This window comes from Ambystoma mexicanum, chromosome 8 (genome assembly GCF_040938575.1).
Source record: "Ambystoma mexicanum isolate Mex_15411 chromosome 8, UKY_AmexF1_1, whole genome shotgun sequence".
NCBI lineage: Eukaryota > Metazoa > Chordata > Amphibia > Caudata > Ambystomatidae > Ambystoma > Ambystoma mexicanum.
Genome location: NC_090929.1, coordinates 892,397,470 through 892,419,584, shown reverse-complemented (window position 1 = coordinate 892,419,584; position 22,115 = coordinate 892,397,470). Strand labels below are relative to the sequence as shown.

At 41.9% G+C, this 22,115-nt stretch overlaps 1 protein-coding gene across 3 annotated transcripts in view; it reads right to left on the bottom strand.

Annotated features, from left to right (window-relative positions):
• OPN4 (opsin 4) overlaps positions 1 to 22,115 on the bottom strand; it is an 803,364-nt gene that overhangs the window by 235,136 nt on the left and 546,113 nt on the right. For all 3 annotated transcript variants that reach the window (XM_069610768.1, XM_069610769.1, XM_069610767.1), the window contains exon 7: positions 1,711 to 1,818. In XM_069610768.1, coding sequence (XP_069466869.1) covers positions 1,711 to 1,818 — 108 coding nt within the window. The remainder of the gene's footprint in view (positions 1 to 1,710; positions 1,819 to 22,115) is intronic.

Genomic DNA, 22,115 nt, shown 5'->3' with positions numbered 1-22,115 from the left:
TTGTTATCAGGCTACCAAACATGGGGGTGGCTGGCACACAACTGCAGGAGTCCTCCATCATGGTGAGGTCCTGGGTACCAGTGTGGCTGGCGGATAGGCAGCTCTTGCTCCACAGCAGGTCACCCCCAGTGTGCCCTAGGGATGGTTAGGGAGCAGAACCTGCCTCTGTCTTGGACAGCCTGTCTTTATCTCACAACCGGTAAACTTTGAAAAGGACTACTCTCCCAACAGGGTCCAAACAAAATATTCTTCAATGGCTGAACTCCAGAGATGATTCATAGATGGAGTGGGAGACCCCTTATTTTAAAGGTAAAAGTGTACATGTGAGTGGACAAAAGAAAGTCTGCTTTAATGGTCCAATCCCTGTTGCTGGAACAAGTGAACTCTGTCTTCACACATCACACCAAAAGTGCTATGTGTTAACAGAGGTGGAGGGGGCAGGAAGGAAGAGATATGAAGAGTGAAAACAAGATGTTGCAACCTTCCTCCAACTTGTCTGAGCTCCTCCTGTCTGCAATAACCTGCACCCTTCCCTTGTCATTAACATCAAAGGCCTTTTTGGTATGCTGCACCCTGGTGTGGGGCTAGTCCTTTTGTGAAGGGTGTGCCCTTTGATTCCTGCTCCCAGGACAGCTTCCTCTGGAGTGGCTGTAATCACTGGAGAGGGTGTTACCTGCCCTCACAAAGGATCAAAGAGAGGCAACCCCCAGAGTTGCAGTATTGATAAAAGCAGCAGAGACTGCATGGCTGGGTGGTCTACACATACCTCTTCCATAGGTGAGCTGGGCTCACAGGGTTGACACATATCAAATTGATGTGGCTTGGATAATTGTGAAAAATGCTAGCCACCATACCTCAAACTCTTACATTTACAGTTAACATGATACAAAGATAGCAACTCTCATAGTTATGTTGGTCCACCTCGGGCTTCCATTGTTTTCTCTACTCGCAGGGGCTAAAAGAACAAAAAAATCCACCCGGGCTTCCCTTGTTTTCTCTACTCACAGGGACTAACACAACAAAAAAGTCCACCTCGGGATTCAATTGTTTTCTCTACTCGCAGGGATAAAACAACAAAAAAGTCCACCTCGGGCTTCCCTTGTTTTCTCTACTCGCAGGGGTAAAACAACAAAAAAGTCCACCTCAGGCTTGCATTGATTTCTCTACTCGCAGGGGCTAAAACAAAAAAAAAGTCCACCCGGGCTTCCCTTGTTTTCTCTACTCGCAGGGACTAAAACAAAAAAAAGTCCAGCTCAGGCTTCCTTTCTTTTCTCTACTCACAGGGGCTAAAAAAACAAAAAAGTCCAACTCGGGCTTCCCTTGGTTTCTCTACTCACAGGGGCTAAAACAACAAAAAAGTCCAACTCGGGCTTCCCTTGGTTTCTCTACTCACAGGGGCTAAAACAACAAAAAAAGTAGACCTCAGGCTTCCTTTCTTTTCTCTCCTCACAGGGGCTGAAACAACAAAAAAGTCCATCGCAGGCTTCCTTTCTTTTCTCTACTCGCAGGGGCTAAAACAACAAAAAAGTCCACCTCGGGCTTCCTTTCTTTTCTCTACTCGCAGGGACTAAAACAACAAAAAAGTCCAACTCGGCTTTCCTTTGTTTTGTCTACTCGAAGTGGCAGAGATATTGACACCATTGTGTTGCCCATATAAAATGTAATAAAAACAAACAACTATGGTCAAATCAAACATGTTGCCAGACCTACCTATATTTAGGGTGAGTGATGGCGTAAATGATGGGGTTGTGGATGGCAGATGCCTTGGCAATCACTGCGGGCACGGAGTTCACGTAGGGTGTCAATATGTTGGCGTACCTGGAGGAGAGGAATAGGAAAACATGTAGCTGATAATGCCAGACCCTGCCCAATGAGTTCATAGACAATACAATCTCAAACAACTTTCAAATCTGAGAACATGTTATTTCTTGACAAATGTGATTTTATGATCTGAAGATGGCAACTAAGCATGCAGTGAATAATCAAATAACATTTGTGTTACAAGACCTAATTCCATCAAGTTTGTATAGTTGAAAGTTGTATGTGCTTACCTTAGACCTCTGTGTAAGCCTGAAGCACACATAACTGAATCCCTTAGGGCCAACTCAGTCAGTCACACTTTTCAGGTTGCAAAATTGAATACCATTACATTGGGTAATGGTAGCCTCTTAATATAGTGCTTCGAAGTGGTTGGAATCTAGCAAGGCACGCTATATAACAATGAACTGTTGTTATTATCATTAACATGCAAACTAGAGTCATGCTACTTGTAATTGAACAGAGAAGAAATGTCAGTAGTAATTACAATTAGCAGCTGTGACATGGACAACGATGCATATATTGAATAAAAGATTGAGACACATGACCATCTTCTCTGGCCAAGCCTTGACTTGGCCACTGATTTCCAACAAAAAATCATGATTGTCATATGGCCCTTATTCCTTCCAGACAACAAATATACCCCCCCCCCAGACATCCCCCCCAATCAGCACTGAAGCCTAGTTCATGCAAGAAACATCTTCACCTATCATATGAAGAGGCATGTATTGAAGCTAAAGGCACTTTTCATTAGCATCTCTCTACACACTTGGACCATTAACCAGCGCCTCACTCTCCAGTATACACAGTTCTTAATAAGAGTTTCTTGGGAGAAGAAAGGTAGAGTAGTGCACGCACGCAATGCTATTTTACATTGGGTTAATTAACCCAGAAACAGTGGATAGATAGATCACTGAGAAACAGATCAGATAAACTAAGCACATGTGGGAGGGAATGAAATTGTAATTGGGTATTTATAACGTGCAGAGTTTTCTAAGCACAGACCGTGGGATCGAACCTGTGGTGTTCAGTGTCGTTTTGATTCCCAGGCGAGCACGTTGCCCCTGAGCTATCCTCCTGAGACCTTAGGTAAACACCTTTACCGGGACACATGGCCATTTAATTTTGTTTATTACTAAACTGTCTCACACGTACTGCTCACTTTTCATATGTTGTTTTTTATATTTACACTTCGCAAACACATCTCATACCTTATTTCTTTATACTTGATCCCAGACCACATGGTTCATTCTGACTCTCCAGGTCCGTAAAGAAAGTTCCGGTATTTCTATATACCGGCACTTTTACAGACCGGCAGAGTACAAGTTTGCTGGTGGGGGTTTACTGCCTTACCTCCAGGCAGGAGCTGGAGGTAAATCAGGCTCCCACTGGCAAAAAGCAGCTAGTACCAGCTCCAGTAATACAGGTGCCGGTAATACTGGCAATCCCCAGCATGGTGTCCTATGGGTCTTCATGGAATGGGAAAGGACCGCCGTTACTGGCACCTGGAATATCCTGGTAATACTGGCATATCAGGCGCCGGTAACAGTAGGTCCATTTGCCGGTATACTGGAAGATTTACCTTCAGGATATTGGCAAACTCAGGATGAACCCTGGTGAAACATACCATACAAATGTGACTTGGTGCCTCAGCTACTAATGAACAGATGTTCCAAATTATGCTAAACACACTGTTTTTAAATACATTATTTTTCAATTTAAAAACTCCTGCAATGTGTGGGTTTTATTTTGCTTTGTAACAATAGGAATTCCTGCCCTCTTGCGGTACTGAATTGCATTGTGTTTAATGATGGAAATGGGGAGAGAGGGGTGGTGGTCTGGTTCGCTCAAGGGAATAGTAAGTTATTTGATGCCATCTTGCCCTCAGAGGACTCATGGTATTGACTAGTACAATCCAAAATGATGGACTGACAAGGAACTCAGTTTTCGAGACCAACAGAAGACTCGTTCAGAGCAGCTGGTTAGTTAATTTGATGAGGATTTCATACATTAACCTTAATCCTCATATTAAGTCCTTACAGCTCAAGGTACTGCTGAGCAAAACAGACCGTTGAATACACATATTTCTGTGGAGTTAAAACCTGCCCTTAGCACTAGTATAATTTCAGGAACCCGGATCCAGACTCACTCTCATTCTTTTCTCTGGGCCTCATTACGACCCTGGCGGAATGGGTTAACGGGTGCTGCAAATAGATGCGGACCCGTTAAACGCATTCTGCCTGATTACGAGGTCCCCTCGCGTGACCCGGTAAGGACACCTGGTAAAACCAGGCGTCGTTACCGGGTCTCGCAAGGGGACCAGGGAGCTAACAACGGGCCGGTCGTAATCAGCCGTTGTTAGCTCCCTGCACCCATTCCCATTGAGCCCTATGGGGGCTCGATTGGGAATAGGGAAGGTCCGGGCCCGGGTTCCCAGAGGGAGGAATTACCGGGCCCTCCAAACTCGGAATGGCCCGGTAATTCCCCATTCAGGGGACCTAGACCCGGTTTTGGAGGCTGCCATGCCACCAATAGCGGCATGGCTACCGCCAAAGCCGTAGTGAGGCCCTCTGTATTCATTATGAAAGTGGTTGTTGATCACCTCGCACCATAACACAACCGACAGCAAGACCACTAATTTGTAAGCACTACAGAAAATCCAAGCACACATGCCACCTTTCAACTTACTGTCAATTTCTATCCACCTTAATGGGTGGGCAAATAACCAAACACCTACAAGCTTCGTATGACATTTCTCCCTAGCTGTACTCTAATGCAATAGTTTTGGCTTGTAGGTGGCGCTTTAGCCAAAACCAAAAAAGACCTTCTCCCCAAACTTCGAACACCACAAACTTCCACCTCTAACTACAACCGCCATTCTCAGCAGCCCCTGGCCAATGCATGCTGTCACAATAGGCACAGGTACCCCCCTGTGGACACAACGCCTTTGATGCTTCCTACACTTCTAACCTAGAAAGCTAACAAGCACAAGGAACTCAGAGTACTTTCGATTTGCAACCTGAGCACAAAGCATTGCAATCTTCCCTTTGCCTCTACACCCAACTAACTACACCCTCCCATTCTCTTCCAGATGCACCAGGGCGGTGCCATGACACCATGCAACTGGCAGCAGTCCATGGACCAAATCCTACCAGCATAGCATAGCATAACAACACAGTGCAATGTACGAAGATTGAGATCGACATGAATGCCCAGCAATTACTTTTCTATGGTATTAAGCTAGGAAACGTATTCCAATGTAGGCCTGCGTATAGTTGCTGTAGCTGTTTTGCTGACTATGAACTGGTTAATATAAAAATGCGGGCATTCTCACCAATGGATTACATTGATAATGTATGAGGTTATTGAAAGTAAGCTGATAGCTGAACAATATATCCATACCTTTGTTTGGCTTTATTGTGGTTCCCATATGCTGTCATTGTCATAGATGCAAATAAGGCATGGTTGGAGGCTCTTTTGTGCAATTATCAAACTGCACAAGCCGGACTTGTGGGTGAGGGCGCAGAAAGTGAGTGACTACAAAGAACACTTTTTGACTGCATGTACACATCGCATCTGTTACCACAATGCAGGTGAGAGGCACAACATGTATCAAGAAAAAGGTTACCTATCAGATGCGGACTTAGAACCTAAAGTGGCCTTGTTCTTCCAAGTTTCCCCATATTACACCATGCAAGCAAAGTCCCACCTCTCCAAGTAGGTCTTGGGGTGTTCTCAGTCCCAGAAAAGGTGGACAATTGTGTCCCAATAGTGAATTATCAAATGCATATGCCCGTGTACAGGGATTAACAAGTAGTGAAGCATAACAAAAAAAGTGGCATGGAGCATTTGTTACAAGTGAGGAATTACACAATAAAGCTTTGTGACAAATTCTTTACTTCCAAGGTACGTGGGAAATACAGACAACTGGAAAGAAGTGGGTGGGGTGACTGGAAGAGAGGGTAAAAGATGGAGCAAATCACACCACCCACACAAAAGAGGCCCATGGAGCAGAGGCCCACCGGGAAATCTCCCGAGTTCCCTGTGGGCCAGTCCAGCACTGGTACATATGTAACAAGGAGTGAGACTTAACCAAACCCTGCACAGAGAATTGCAATACAAATGTTTCATAAACCTGAACTAACTAAAACAGTAACTGCTTAACAACCAATTCCCATATGGTAAAATTGGAATAAAGCACCATCCATGTGGGAATCTTTCAATTAACCACATTCTATATTGAAATCAGATCCACTGCATCAAACAAACAGAACATGTAAGCAAACTATTTGTACCACCTTGAGCCATGCCAGAGAGAGCATAATTGCATGCCTGAAAAGGTAAACTAGGAATATTGGCACAGGAAGGAGATCAACAGCTGACTTCAACCTTTGCTCATCCCCAGTGAAATGATTCCCTTGTAATCTCTTCAAGTAATAGGGTGAGATTTTAAAAATGTTGCTGGCAGTGAAACACTAATCAAACACACCCTCTTGCGCTGGCCCCAAAGGTCTTCATGACATGCACATGTGCATACAGACGGCAAGTGTACTGCTTGTGCGCATTGCACATTTCTGTGGATTCAGACCCGTTCTTGGGACTGCTATGGATGAACTGATCCTGAGGGAGATTCAGAGTAGGTTAAGATGGCCTCCAAACATTAAAACAAATGCCACGAGCTGTAATCCACTCTGAAATCTGCAAAGCAGTCACAAGTAAGTAACCTGGCAGCTACGCTCCAGATATCTAGTGGCATATGCTCACTGTGCAGCAAATCGACCAACTGTGAATCACAACTCATCTGCAAGGAGAGGACCCGCGAAGAATACTTCTCTTATCATGCACCCATCCTCTGGAACTCAATCCCGGGTGTCGGCTCGGAATGCCCCCACAATTCTCCAATTTAGGAACTCTCTCAAAACATGGCTCTTTCAACAACACCTGACCAAGTGCTAATTCCAATGGACACACACACTGACACACAGACCTCACAGTACTGCGCTACTGTTAAAAGATGGCAGCCGAAATGCTAGCTACCCATACTCTGTACAGGGCTCTTCTGCTCTCGAGCTCGGTCCGCACTTGAAACAATAAAAATAAAACATTTTTTTTAAATTTAACTGCGTGTATTGATTATAGCTTTACAAGCTAGAGTGTAGAATATTGATTTGAACTCTTGCTGCTACATAGTTAAGCAGTGAAGCATTGGTAATGAACCAATGTGTAATCAATATGCATGAATTTCAACAAGGGAGACAGATATTTGTCCTTGACCTGGATATATTCATTCACACATTGTTCAATAAAGAAGACAGTGATTGACAGTGACAGTGCTTGCATCAATTATAATTGAACAGTAAACTACTAAACATGAGCGATTATGCAAGGAAGATATGATTCGGAATAATTTTGGAGTTGGTACTGTACATGCATGCATACTAACTGAACAATGTTCATAAGGAGATAGCTCCCTTGGATCCACTTTGCACATTTCCGTGTAAATGTAATTGTGGAGGAATGTGTAATGCATAGCAGTGTATGCATCAATGCTGTGCACCAGCATTCTAATTATTGTTTTGCTGTCCTCACACCGAGAACAGGGTTATGTCCAGCACATCAGAAAAGCATGAGATGCACTAAGGTTGCACTGACAGCAAGGAATATTACTGCACATTGTGTATTGCACATTGTGTAATCATCATAGAGAGTCCCACTTGGGTGTTTAGTAAGACTTTCCCGCAAACCTTTGAATTGTACCATTTGGGTCCCTTTAGGGTCCTCCCCGAGCCAGGTTTTTCTCTGCAGCATGTTCCTCCCTCTAGGTTCCCATGCCCCGCCCGTCCCGCGCTTGCCCCCGCTGAACATCCCACACATGCGCAGCCGAAGTGTGTGCATTCACAAAGTAGACATGAGAGGTGGGGCACGGTGAGCAGCACCGCAGGTTGCAATACGGTTCCATACTGCGATTAAGTAAAGACTTTTTCAAAAACTCCTAACTCGTACCATTGTGTCCAGAGCTCTATCACGTATCAATCTAAGACAGTCCCCGAGCACCCCCGCACCGTGTTCTGACCTCTAGCAGGACAGGGAGGCACAAAGAAAGTGATTAGATGAATTATTACCTTACTGGTTAGTCAGTAAAGTATTTATTCATTGAGTCATACATGTACTCCGGATGATGTAAACAGCACCATTCTTACAGCATTCCATGGTATGGTACAACCCCATACCCCAGTAGTGGCAACACATTCGGCACCATCTCGTGGGTTGTTACTCAAATGCTGCAAGGCTGGGGAGGCAGTACACAATTTATGTCTCCTCTTCCACACTACATATAATTCGTCCCACCCCGCCACATGCCGCCTGCCTGCACATGAATCTACCTCTTGAATCCACTTGCATCTTCACCTCTGGCTGATCTTTTGGGAAAGCAGTGCATTCACACCACCTGACTCAAATATCCCCCAAAGGCATCGACATTAGTAGTGTACCTTCAATGAGAGCTTAATTGATGAACTGCGGTAGTGATCTGATAGGATAACGCGCTTAATACCCAGAGGTTTCTAAACCCGGACCCGGGGATCGAACTGATGTTGCTCCATGTAGTCTTGCTTCCAAGGCAAGCACGTTCCTCCTGAGAGGATAGCTCTGGGGTGCAGGCCCCATAGATTTTTCTTCTGCCTTCTGCACTGGCCGCCATTAGGTAAGTGCCTTCACTTGGGTGTCCTGTGAAAGTGATTGTTACCATTGCCCCGCCCCTAATCCCACAGATTCTGCAGCTGAAATTGGTTGCCAATAGTTTCCAATCAACTCCCTAATGCTCATGCAGCTGTTCTCAGCCACCACCTGTGGCCAAGGATGGTGGGGATTAGAGTTGGAGGTGGCAGCTGCCGCATAGTGGTAATGGGATGACAAGGATCCTCCACAAAAAGAAAAATAAGAAAAATAGATAGGATGATATTAGCAGTACACCCATTTAAAAACAATCTAAACAATGAACAGGCTGGCAGCATTGAAGTCTAACTCAGAAATTCTTTTTGTGGACGAGTACGTCACAATTAAGAAGAGGGGAGAGATACACAGGGTATAGAGGCATTGCAGAAATACACTAGTTATGCACAATAAACATGTACAACAGAGGCATAATCCTTATTTTGGTGCGTAACCGAGGCCTGAAAAAAAATGTAAGCAACGTATAAGCAGAAAAAAGAAACGCAAAACAAAATCAGACAAATCACCTCAAGATCAACTACAGAACCTAAGAAAACATGTGAATGGCTTCACAAACTAAATACAACTGGACCTAGAACAGACTTTCAGCGGAAAACCCTGATTCCTACACTCTGCTAATTGACTACTCAAACACATCCCAGCTAATTTGAGCTAGCAATGTACACAGTAACAGTGCCAATCTGCAGATCATTAATGACCACACACACCTGGTGCGTCTGGAGCCACAATATCAGTCTTAATCCTTGTATTATTCAGCACGATGTTTACAAGAGTAGCTCACAGCTACCATGCTTCGTTCCCTGCATTGGAGGCAAGGGAGGAACTTCTTCAAGAGGACTGATACGGACCAACACCATACACTGGCATGAGGAAGTAGTGACTAAAAGACCCTAGTGTAATCCCAGATGTTAATTAGCTACTGAAATCAAAGTCCATATATGGCATTGTGAAAAAGTGTCTGTGGACAAATGTGACACATGAAAAGGGCACATCTGTGTTTTTAAGGATGTAATTTGTAATATATATTACACGGCCACAGTAGTTATGGTTAAGTTGCTGTTTCCATAGGAAGAGCACTTTTTGGGCAGCTTATAACTCCGCTCTCCCTGGACGAATTCTCACCAAACTTTGCAAAAAAAGTATATGACCCACTCTGATTTTTTTGCAAAGTTTGGTGATGTTTGGTCCAGGGGGGGACACACAATGTCTCTGCCAATTGACTGCAGTGAGCCATGCCAAATGCCATGCACCCAAGAACAAAGTTATAAGCACTGGAGGTATAAGCCACTGCACACCCATACATTGCAATATCTATGGACATACAGCTAGGAGTCTAGCCTCTGGCCACAACCACTGAAGCATACCACACCTATAGATACACGCGTACTACCGCACATCACTCAGGTGGTTGTGGGGAGGGCCGGCAAGAACAAAGTTATAACCTTTTAACTTATAAGCCAACATGGGTTTTATATAGTGCAGTGGTTGTGGGCAGGATGTTGACTTTTGGGTGCATGGCTGCAGGCTGCATGCCATACACCCAAGTTTGTACACCCTTCCCACAACCACTGCAGCATATCACATTCATACATCACACCCATACAATCGATTATGTATCTGGTAGGTGTGGGCAGGGCCTAGAGTCCTGGGTACAAATTAAGTAAATGCTACAGTTACAATGTTTCATTCTATGGGTGTGCTACTGATTTATAAGCAACCATGGGTGTAATATGCTGCAGTGGTTGTGGCCAGGGCCTAGAGTCTTGGGAGCATGGCCGTAAAGTTATAAGCACTGGAGTTATAAGCCACTTCACACCCATACATTGAAATATGTATGGACATACACCTAAGACTTTAGGCCCTGGCCACAACCACTGCAGCATATCACAGCTATAGATACACCCGTAGTATTGAACATCACTCAGGTGGCTGTGGGGAGGGGTTGCAGTCATGGGTGCATGGCCAAAGGCCAAAGGCCATGCACCCAACAGCACATTTATACATAGTGTAGTTACTAGCCACAATGGGTGTGATATGGTGTGGTAGTTGTGGCAGGGACGTAGAGTCTTTGGTGCATGGCCGAAGGCCATGCACCCAAGAACAAAGTTATAAGCACTGCAGTTATAAGCCACTATGGATTTTATATACTGCATACCCATACATTGAAAAATCTATGGCCTTACACCCAAGTCTGTAGCCTGTGGCCACAACTACTGCAACATATCACAGGTACATGTACACTCGTACTATCAAACATCATTCAGGTGGTTGTGGGGAGGGTGTAGCATTTTGGGTGCATGGCCGAAGGCCATGCTCCCAAAACCAACTTTATACGTAGTGAAATTAGAAGTCACAATGGGTGTGATATGCTGTGGTGGTTCTGGCCAGGACCCAGAATCTTGGGTGCACGGCCAAAGGCCATGCACCGAAGATTGAAGTCATAAGCAGTGAGGTTATCAGTAAACATGGGTGTGCTGTGGTGCGGTGGTTGTGTGCATGACCTAGCGTCTTGGGTGCATGGCTGCAGACCATGCACCCAAGAGTAAACTTATAAGTAGTGAAATTACAAGCACCATGGTTTTGATATGCTGCGATGGTTGTGGGTAGGACCTATAGTCTTGGTTGCTTGGCCGGAGGGTGTAGGTGGTAGGTTATACTTTGAAGTTGCTAGGTCCAGCCTACAGCCACTGCACCATATTACTGTCATAGATTAGACGTGTAGATTCGAATATGTATGACATGACTGTAATTATACTTACTGTTTACTTTGTTCAGAATCCATATATGTCTTACATGACTTTAGTACTTGGCGGAAATATCCTTTTTTAATTTCTGTGATAAAAGAAAAAAGCATGTTAGTGTTTGCATTTTATGAAGACTTATTACATTGTATAATAGACGGTTTAGCTTTTTTTTACCCTCATATTTAGTTTACAAACCAGTGTACTGTGCATTTTGCTCAGTTTCTGTGTTTGTTTTTCAAATCCTTGGGTCTGCGGGAAAAAAATCCTTGTCGGATTAAAAAAACCTTTATTTGGTATGCTACAAACTATTTCTTTGTTTTCTTTGAGTGTTTCCTTGTTCTTTCTGATTAATGTTATGTGTGTTGCCTTGTTGCAGATTTTTAACAACAGTTAGATACCTGTTGGCGTATTTTAACTGTGCATTTGTTGTTACGGATCTGTGGTATTCATTTATCTGTGTCATTGTTATACACTCTTGGGCAGTTAGATACCTGTTGGCGTATTCTAACTGTTTATATTCTTTTACTTGATTGTTTGGTAATGTTGAAGTACATATTAGTTATTAAATTTTGTCTTTAAGAATATTAAATATGCATTTGTAAGATTAGCTGGCAATCTCTACTTTAGAGTAATGGTGCTATCATTACATTCCAATCATCCACATTTCTTTTTAATGTATGCAGTGTAGTGACCTGCATTGGTTGTAGCTCCTGCGTGGTAGATTATACCTATTGTTGTAAAGGTTTTCTTTCCAAGTGACACTTGACCGTGTGTGAATCCAGTCAGCTTGCAGTTGTCTTTGCATTATGCATTATAACGTAGAAGCATAAGTATTATGTAGTTCCTATGTGTTTGTATCAGTAAGGTGGAGCAATTGTCTGAATTGCACATAGTACATAATCTGCCATGGTTTGCATTCGGTACAAGTTGCTGAAATGGAATGGATTCACAATTAGGTATGGATACATACTCAAATCGCTCATTTGGGATTTGTTCCTGTATCACATTGTTACAGAGAGTGCATGTATGTTTCCACATTTATGAAATCTTGAAGATTTCATTTATAGGTAGGCTTTTGTTTTCCAGTACTTGTAGTAAGTACATTAGAAATTCTTGTGGATTTTCTTGTGAGTTTATAGTGAATCTCACCATTCCAGCACAATAGTCCAATTCTTGCCTTATTCCGTGAACACTGTACGTGTTGTCAGGATTGTTTGTTGCGTTTCTATGAAGGACTAACATTTGCAAACACAATTGGTCTGTACTGTGTAAGTAAATATTGGGCCTCATTACAGGTCGGGGGGTCCGTAATTAACAGTGGCGGTAAACCCGCCGCCACTGTTAATTGCAGACCGCCTGATCCCGAGTCCTGCAGGCGGCAGGTGATGTTCCCGCCAGGTCTGACCTGACGGGTTTAACACTGCCCGCCTGAAGGCAGTCATGGAAACACCAGCACCATCACGAGTCCTATAGGACTCAATGGGAATGAGGATTTACCGAAATCCACCTCCGGAATTCCCGGGACACCAGGGTCGTAATGCCCTGGTATTTCCAGGAGTCACGGAGGCGGAATGGTAATACGAGTCCGGCGGTAACCAGGCGGTTTTACCGCCTCAGTTACCGACGGACTCGTAATGAGGTCCATTGTTAACAATTGGTGGCAATTGAAATAGAATATTCATTGCTACATTTGCATAGCAACTTACAACAGTTTCATTTGAAAATTTGAATGGACCAGCTAGTTCTGTATCTGAGTGTTTTTTAGGAGTTTCTGTTCCTTCTTTGAAGAAGTACCTAGTTTACTTTCCCTAATAGGTTCTTCTTTGCTTGTGGTAATTGATGAGGTTTTAGCTTCTTTTGTTTTCTTTGGAGGATTTGCCGTCAGATCCTGTTGCATTTCTGTTTGAATTCGTTTTCTTTTACCACGTTTTACTTTTTCTGGAACAGGATATTGTTTCAGATGGGGAGTGTACAGTGAACACAATCTATTGTATTCTAAAATGCAAGGAACACCAGCGTTCAGTTTACTTGCATCAAAGTTGATTAGAAATAGACCGTCAAGTGTACGTAAGCGTGATAGTGCTACATAGCTCATGCCTTCTTTAAAGAATGTGTTTGCTATATCTATCAATGCTTTGTCTAGGGTAAGACCTTGGGATTTATGAATGGTGACTGCATATGCAAGAGTTAGAGAAAATTGTTCTCTATGTCCATACATGTCTTTGAAGAGAAGGAATCGAGCAGTTGAGAGCCCTATCATTTTCACTTCTGAAAGATTGTCAAAGGGAATATTGACAAACTGAATGTTTGTCAATTAATGTAATTGAATTAAGGCCATACAATTGACATTTTTGTGCGCTAATTGTTCTATAACATCGGTAGCACATGCATTATAGCCCTAAAGTGCATGAATGTGCTGGTTTTTCAATATTGCTTGTGCTTCTTGAGATAGTACACCAACTCTAATACTTTTTAAGATGTTGGCATAAGAGAGATCTGCAGATTGCTGCATGTTTTCTGTTAATTCTCTGTATTGGAAATGTTGCCAAAGGTTGACATTTCATATGCTGACACCAGTTTTACAGCAGAATTTGTGTCCTAAGGTTTTAAAAATAGGTTCATCTTTCACTGGTGTCAATTGTAGCAAATCCCCGAAAACGATAATGAGGTTCCCTGAAAAGAGTTCTTTGTAGTTTGTTCTAAGTACTTCTTGCAATCTGAGGTGAATCAAAGCCAACGTTAGGTTGGAGACCATGCTCACTTCATCTATTAGTAGCATTTCCATTTGTATTAATACTCTGCGTAGTTCCATTGCAGCTTCTGCAGAAAGTTTGTAATAGTCTAATTTGTTTTGGTGTTCTACTGGAAGGAGTAGTAATCGGTGTAAAGTGACACCGCCTATGTTGTAGGCAGCTAAACCTGTGGGGGCAGTAACAACAGCTGACAGTTTGTGGTTTGTCAATTGTTGAAGGAACTTGCTGATGATTTTGATTGAGAATGTTTTTCCTGACCCAGCTTCACCACTGACGTACAGCAGTATAGGTTTGTAATTTTGGCAGGTACATTCTTTATTTTCATGTTGTACACCATGTGCAATTTTTTTGTTACGTCTTCAAAAATGGTGCGCTGATCTTTGTTAAGTTTTGGTTGTTGTACAGTTAAGTCTTCTATATCTTCTTGATAGTGACACATGGTGTTTTCCACTTCTGTCATAGCTAATTCTGCCTCATTTGCTATTAGTGGCGTCCTAGTGGTTCTTGGCTTCCTGTTACAGAAGGTTGACTACTGTCAGAACAGTCCTTATCTAGTTGGGCCTGAAGTTCTTCTTCGTGTTGCTGTTCATTGTGCAACATTGTTTTGTACTGCGTAAAGTTCACATCGGTGATAACGCTTTCATTTGCTTTGAAAGCATCTTCATAGCAGTCATAGTTATCTAGTATCTCTTCCTATTTTCTCCATGGTTTAAAAAGTTTTAGCAGAGACATGTAATATAGTTCTTTCTGTTGAGGAGTTTTTAATGACAATTTAACATGATTAATTAAGCTTCATTTGGTAAGTTTCACTAAGCTGCCTTCACAATCTGTCACTCTATATCTACCTTTGCTTTCATCTGGTTTTATATTATTTTTGTATGCAACATTTTGAACTATGTGGTATAGACACATGCTTTCCAAAGTGCTACTCCTGTTCGGATAGTATGTGTCCAGTAAATTGTTTTTTAAAATGTCTTTGCTGTTGGGATCATTTCTGGCAATCGTTTCTATGTCCTCATATGATTTCAGAACTCTTTTTCTAGATTTAGCAGGACCAAGACTTAGCCATACTATGTTGTCTGATTTTCCATACAAAGCAGTACCGGTTAAACGATCTGCCGCTTCATAGGTGCCACATTCTCCATGAGAGAGCATTTTTATGCCTAGGCTGTACAATTTCTGAGATAGTGTTTTGTCTGATGATAGGTCATCCCAGAGGTCTTGAAGCTCTGTTTTTTCTGCTTTTGTTAAGTAGGCTGTAACATATTGTGCAACAGCAGTGGATTTGTCTGCAATGTACTGCATATCTATGTTTGCATTCCATAAGAGGGCAATGATTGCATTGTAATCATTGATATGTTTTGATTCTTCTGTTCTTTTTATGTAATACGTGTTCTTAGGTGATTTACCTTTAACACTATGTCGAACTGAAGACATGAAGTTGTTCACTTCACCTGTTTCTGTAACTGGTCTAGGGAAACCAAAGCGGCATTTGGTGTAGTATTTCCCTTTGTTTTTGTATTTGCGATGACAATATTTGCCACATTTATTTCTTTGAAATTGTAAAATCTGGTCATGCAGGTCACTATGTGTCCGTTGTGAAGGGATTTCATAAGTGACATATTTTTGGATGAACTGCAAAACAGTGGCATTAGTGTCGTGTCCAAATTTAGGTGCACCTTTGATCCATAAAAGCATGTGAATATCTGGTGCTCCTCTCGCTTGGTATTCTTTTCTCCAAAAGAAGTGTTACACTTCTCAGAAGGGAGGGACAGTTTTATTTCAAATAAAGTGTAGCATACCAATGAAACGATGATGGAAATATCTTGACACATTAACTGGATCTAGAGAGCAAAGTTCTCCAGGTGTTGATATATCTATATTGGTTTTGTTGCTGTTCGCTATGCATAGGAACTCATGTAAATCTTCCCATGCATATTCTGCACAACTTGGTGTAACAAACCAAGTCAGTGGTCCAAGGTTTCTAATCATACAACGTACGTCTACGTGCTGTTGGAACCAGTATTATTTTGTACCACGCATGTTTGCAAAGAGATTTGTTATACTTGATTGTAAAACCTCATCTTTTTCTTGTACTTTTTGTATTAATTACGTAGCTGGCATATTTTGAAAGTGGGTTCCAGATTTCAAAATGTGTGCAACTCCGTAACATAGGGTTACTAGTTCACTTTCAAAGAGTAGGTGGAACATGTATTCCACATTTTGTCTAAATCTGGGATCTTGCAAATACATTTGTAATGAGCAGTATTCTGATGCCATAATCTGAGTGGGTCTATCATCGTATCTTCCACCTTTGCCAGTAGGAAATAGCAGTGGAAAAGCACGTGCTTCTATACTTTTTTCCCATATGCTCATTGGTGACCCTTTGGTTTGTCGCATTTGGTAAGGTTCTAGTGCATCATCTATGCTTTCATTGGAATGCAATGGATGAATTGTGTAATGGTCCAAAAGAGTGGATAGTGCAGCAGGATCCAGAAGTTCAAATTGTCCAGTTTCTGATGACTCTTGAATTATTTCAGTTGTTTCCCTTAAGCTTTCTTCAATATTTATTTCCTTCTAGTATTCGTCATTGTCTTTTAGATATTGCGAGGCTTGTCTAACTTTATGTAAATCCACCAGTTGTTGCCATTTTTTTTGTCTTTTGTTGGTACATCATTTACCAAGACAATTAAAGAATGCTCTATTGAATGGTGCACTCCTAGAGTGTGTACATTTTCTGTTAGATCTAATGGCAAATAAACTGCTTTGCCACGAATGCCTTTCACCAATTCAGAGGGAGGTAATTTTGCTGTTTTGGTTGAAGGCGTATAACTGCTTAAAATGAGTTAACTGTTTGAATTATGATGCTCTCATACAAATTGAGTTGTTGCAGGGTTTTTGGTAGTGGTAACAATTCCAAATTATTTGTGATAGCACGTGAAGGAGTTTGGTTGTTGTCCAGTTTTGTAATGCAGTAACTGCAACATATTAGGGGTTCACTTATTTGGTATTTGTTTTCTGCTAAAAGGTAGAGAGCTAATTCAAACAATTTGGAATCTTCATTGTCTTCTATTTTGTATTCTATATCTATATTTTTTGTGTATCTTTTGTAAAACGTTCTGCGGCAACACACACACATGGTTTGGTACTTCAGCCGATGCACTTTTAAATTTTAGTATTTCTTTTTTGTATGTGTGTAATACAAGGTTGCTATATGCAGAATTGTTGCTAGTCGGTTCTAAAACTATTGCATTTTGTAAGTGGCTTTCACTTCCAAAATATTTTCTCTGGATACGGTAGATTTCTTCCTGTAGGTATTTGGGTGTACCATACAGAAGAGTGTTATTTGGCTAATTCTGAAGCTGGACTTTTAGCATAGTATATTTTATACACTAGGTTTCTTACATTTGAATGATGTATTGATATCCTTTTGATATCATGGAAGGTGCTTTTGCAAATAGGTCCTGAAATGCAGGCTAATCAATGTCCTTGTAGTCCTGTGTATTTGCGCACTGGACAGATATCCTTATTTTGCAGCACTTTCATTTTAATTTTGTCTTTACCTTTCACATACTGATTGAGGAACTGATGTAAAGATTTGAAAGATTTGTTGGGAATGGCACACATTGACGTGCACGGTCATTTGTATACTGGACGGTCTGGTTCAGTCGAATGGAGAGGTAATTCTGAGTTTTCAGGGGATACTTTTCTAAGCAATGTTTCTTGTTCCATGATGGCATTATTGTTTTTTTCATACCCTCGTCCACTGCTATGGATGGCAATTGTGTTTGTTTGATTTTTTTTGCATGCTTCTTCATTAAAATATGGTTCTGTGGTTGTTGTGTGACTCCATTCACCTCCACAAATATGTAAGAAGTTATTTTTGTTCACATTCCGTTTATTGATAAGTTTTTTTGTAGTTTGGCACTTAGTTTTGTTAGTGGTTTCATCCTATTTAACACTAATATAAACAACTTCCTTTTGAGAAGGATTGCACTGTCCACAAGAGCTTGTAGGATTAATTTTGCATGGTAGGTTTTAAGGGTTGAGGATGATTTCGGTCCTCTTCTTATTAGATTCTGAAGGACCCTGTGGCGAAACATTTTTGCTAAAATACTTTTTTACTATGGGTTCTTGTTACTATATCAGGATTGATAGGAGCATGGTTAGCAGTACTGGTAGCCGATTTTTTGTGAAGAGTTTTGTGTTTCGTGCCACATTTTGATGGAGGAGGTAAAGTTTCAGTAATTGAAGCTTCCTTTGTTTCGCTAAACAACTGTATTAGCTGTTTTGTTCCAGGAAAACCATCTCTGGTTCCGGAAGCACCTCAAAACCTTCCTCTTTGCTTCTGCCTTCTCCTCCCCTCTCCCCTGTTGATTCTACTCTCCTTCGGCACCATGCACCTGGCCACCCTCTGTCCTCTGGGCCCAGGTACCTGCTCATCTTGCCACCCTCACACACTGCCTCCGGGCCACCCCCTGCACTGGGGTCTGTATCTGTACCCATACAGCCCTTCCCTTTTCTTCCTGCACTTTCAGACCTACAAGGCCTGCTGCCATAAACCCAGCACTTGCCACTTGCTGGCTGCACTCTCATTGTTTGTTGACATTTTATTTATTATTTTATTGTTATTTTTGTTCTTTTTCCTTCTCGCTCCGCACTCTCCCTTTGTTCCCCCTTCAATGCACTTCTTCCCCTACTCCCTAAACCCTGCACTTGCATGTTCTCAATGTCACTGGGCCTAGTAAGATCGTTGTTTTTGTTCTCCCCTGTTCCCTTTCCCTGCCGGGTCGCGCTCTGAAACACTTGTGTATGAGCGCGATAGAAATAAAATATCAATCAATCAATCAACGTTCTCTACAAACTATGCTACAGATGGAGGCTTAGGTTGGACACTTTTATTTTTATTTGCTCTATTTCTGCGCTCCTTTTTCTGGACTTGCTTTTTGGTAGGCATTCTTTGGGGTCTGTTGGAAAAAAGAAGGCATGGTTTGGTCTATTGTACAATGTATGTGTGCTGTGTGCATGCATGCATGAGTTTGAAGGGAAAGCTCTTTGTGGTGGTGTGTGAATGTGCATTGGCATCTTACAATGATTTGGGAAGGCTATTTTCTGTTTGTATACTACTACAATGTGCTTCAGTTGAGAGTACAAAGTGAGCTAGTGGTGAGGAGAAACATTAATAGTAAATGTAATGGTATGAAATTGAAACAGCTATTTGTTTTCTAGTACTAAGATTCTAAGGCTTCTGTATGTTATTTGAGTTCCAAAAACACAGGTATTTGTGAGCCATTCTGCCTGTTATTCTTTGTTTAATAAATGGGGATTTGTGGGTAGAATGGTTCAGAAATCAATGTTCGTTTTGGTGGTCAAATTAAATAAATAACCCACACAGTCTCTTTGAGGAATAGTTAGAATATAAAGATAGTACTGTACTTACTGTTTTTTGCGGAATGACCAGGTTTCTTTGGATATGTCATTTGCAACGTAGATGCTGTTGATTTTCAGGAGAGTAGTCTTCTCTGCGATTGTAAAAAGAAGAAGTTAGTAACTTTGTGTGTTTAAAGCAGTGATGTTATTGTACAAATTAATTTTGCATCTTTCGTCGGAGTATTCTCCTTTGATAATTCAACACAGTGCATGTGTGCATTTCACTTCACTATGTGCTGCCTTTGTATGTTATTTGCAGTATGTTATTTGCTTGTGATTCAGAAATGAGTACAATTTTTAGGTTATGAAAATGGCTTGTTTTTTTAAGCTGTGTTATCCATAGCAGAGAGGTTTGTAAGTGATAGGTCATTATAGTAGGTGGGAAAAATGTCACTATTTTCATATTATAAGTACGAATCCGAAAAATCTGGAGACCCTCACAGGGAGATGTCACCACAGCAATCGGGAGCGTTTATTTTTCTCATACGATCGCATTGGAAGTAGCATTAATGTAGGCGGTACACAGTAAAAATTGTGACATTTTCTAATGGAAAATCGAGTTTCGCGCTAAATAGGGAGGGTTGTAACGTATGTATAGGTTATGCAGGAGACAGTAAGAAGTAGTGTGGTTTGTCAATGAAAAATTGGACATCTTGCACTTAAAGGGGGAGCATTGGTATGTATTGGCTATGCAGATTTAGTGGCATTCATTTGTTTAAATGAAATCATAAGGGTTGCACATGTTCTCTGATTAAAATATACATACCTGTACTTTATACTCATGCATGGAGCTGTACGTAGAAATCTGCGACACTTGCACAGTAGTTTTTGAAGTAGGTGCTTTTCAATGATATGCGTCTTGCATTCAGAGTGATCAATAGTACATTTGAAGTGCGAAAATTTGATGACAGAGTTAGATGTAGAGATGTTGAATGTGATTGGTGGATGGTTGTGTGACTGTTTAGCTGTGTCCAATGAGGGAATGGATTCGCAAGTGATGTGGAAATGGGAGAAGGACTGGCTAAGAGTTACGTGCCACACGTAGACAACGCTTGTCCATGGGTAGGGCGTGTCAGGTGGAGAGGGTTAGGGTTTTGGTGCTTGGAGATATTTTTGTCCATGGTTTACAGCACTATGCCGAAAGTAGGCATGTGGCACACAATTTTGATGTGAGAGGAGTGGAGGTGGTGTGGAGCGCTGAGACTGATCGCAATGTTGCAGCAATTCTCCATGTTTGCAGAGACATGCGTACGATGACCACTCCTCATGTGGTACTTTTGCACTACGGTGCTTGCCATTTGGGCTACGTGAGTTCACGTACTTTGTTGGAAGATTTGGAACAGTTGGTTCAAGCAGTTATGAACATCTTCCCAACTGCGAAAGTAATTTTTTTCTGGGTTACTCCCTAGAGGAAAATGGGACAACAGTTCCGTTTTCTGTCCTGATCAAAGTATTGGGAGGTGTAACATCAATCGCGGCATGCATGCTTTCATGTAACGAGCTAGTATGTTTTTCTGCAGCCACGAGAACATTGTTCCCATTAATGCGGCTTATTTTGAAGCAGATGGTGTTGCATTATCTTCTTTGGAAAATGCCACGTTCTTTTGGAATGTAAGGCTTGCTTTGGAGAAGGTTCTGTAATGGTTGTAGGAGTAAAGTAAGAAGAAAAAATATTTAAAAAAAACAAAATAACAGGTGTCTGTAAGGCATCTGCCCAAAAAAAATGGCTCTTTTCAGAGCCCACCTTAAAGGAGAAAAGGGGAATAATATTTAAATGTACAGTCGTCACGCTCTGATCCTCTACGTGTCCGCGGACATGGCGGTAGTTTGCAGGCAGCGCGTATTACCAACGGTATCAGGTATTAATATCCCCAACAAAAATATTGCCGTTAATATGGCCGTTTGGTTTGCCATAGGCATTATTTTTATTGGGGATATTATGTGGGAGCGGAGGTTGCGGGGGTGTCCCCCGCACATTAAAAAATGATGCAGGGGTGTCCTCCGCAGGGTCCATTGTGAATTTTGCCGCAAAAATATGGCAATATTTTTGTATCGCAATATTTTTACGGCGGAATTATCACATGGAACCTTACCAACGGGGATTCTGGGTTGGAGACGCAATCAAATGAGAATTTGTGAAGGTAGGGATTGGTCAGTAAAGTTCAGTGGGTGTGTTCTGAATGAAGAAATTTAGTGACAAGGTCTTTTCCCTGACAGGAGACCAGACAGCCATGGCTCTGTATGCTCGAAAACAGATTATCTGGATTTTGGGAGACTCATGCATACATTGGTTGAAGGTGCATGCAGAAAGTTGTGGTCTATGTGCAGATCTTGGATTTCGTCATGTGGAAGTGCACTGGCATGGCGTGCGTGGAATGAGGTGGCTGGACTTGGTACCTCTCTGTGCTACTTTACAGACAGGGCGTCATCCTGATATACTTATCATTCATTGCGGAGGAAACAGTTTAGGCCATGTCTCTGGAATTTCTTTGCTATTTGCAATGAAGGAAGGACTTGCGAAGGTCATGGACATGTTTCCAAATTGCCAAATAGTTTTTTCCGTATTGCACAAAGACAAATATGGCTGCGTTCTTCTGCATTTGGTCCACAAATGGAGAAAGCGAGGCGCAATGTCAAT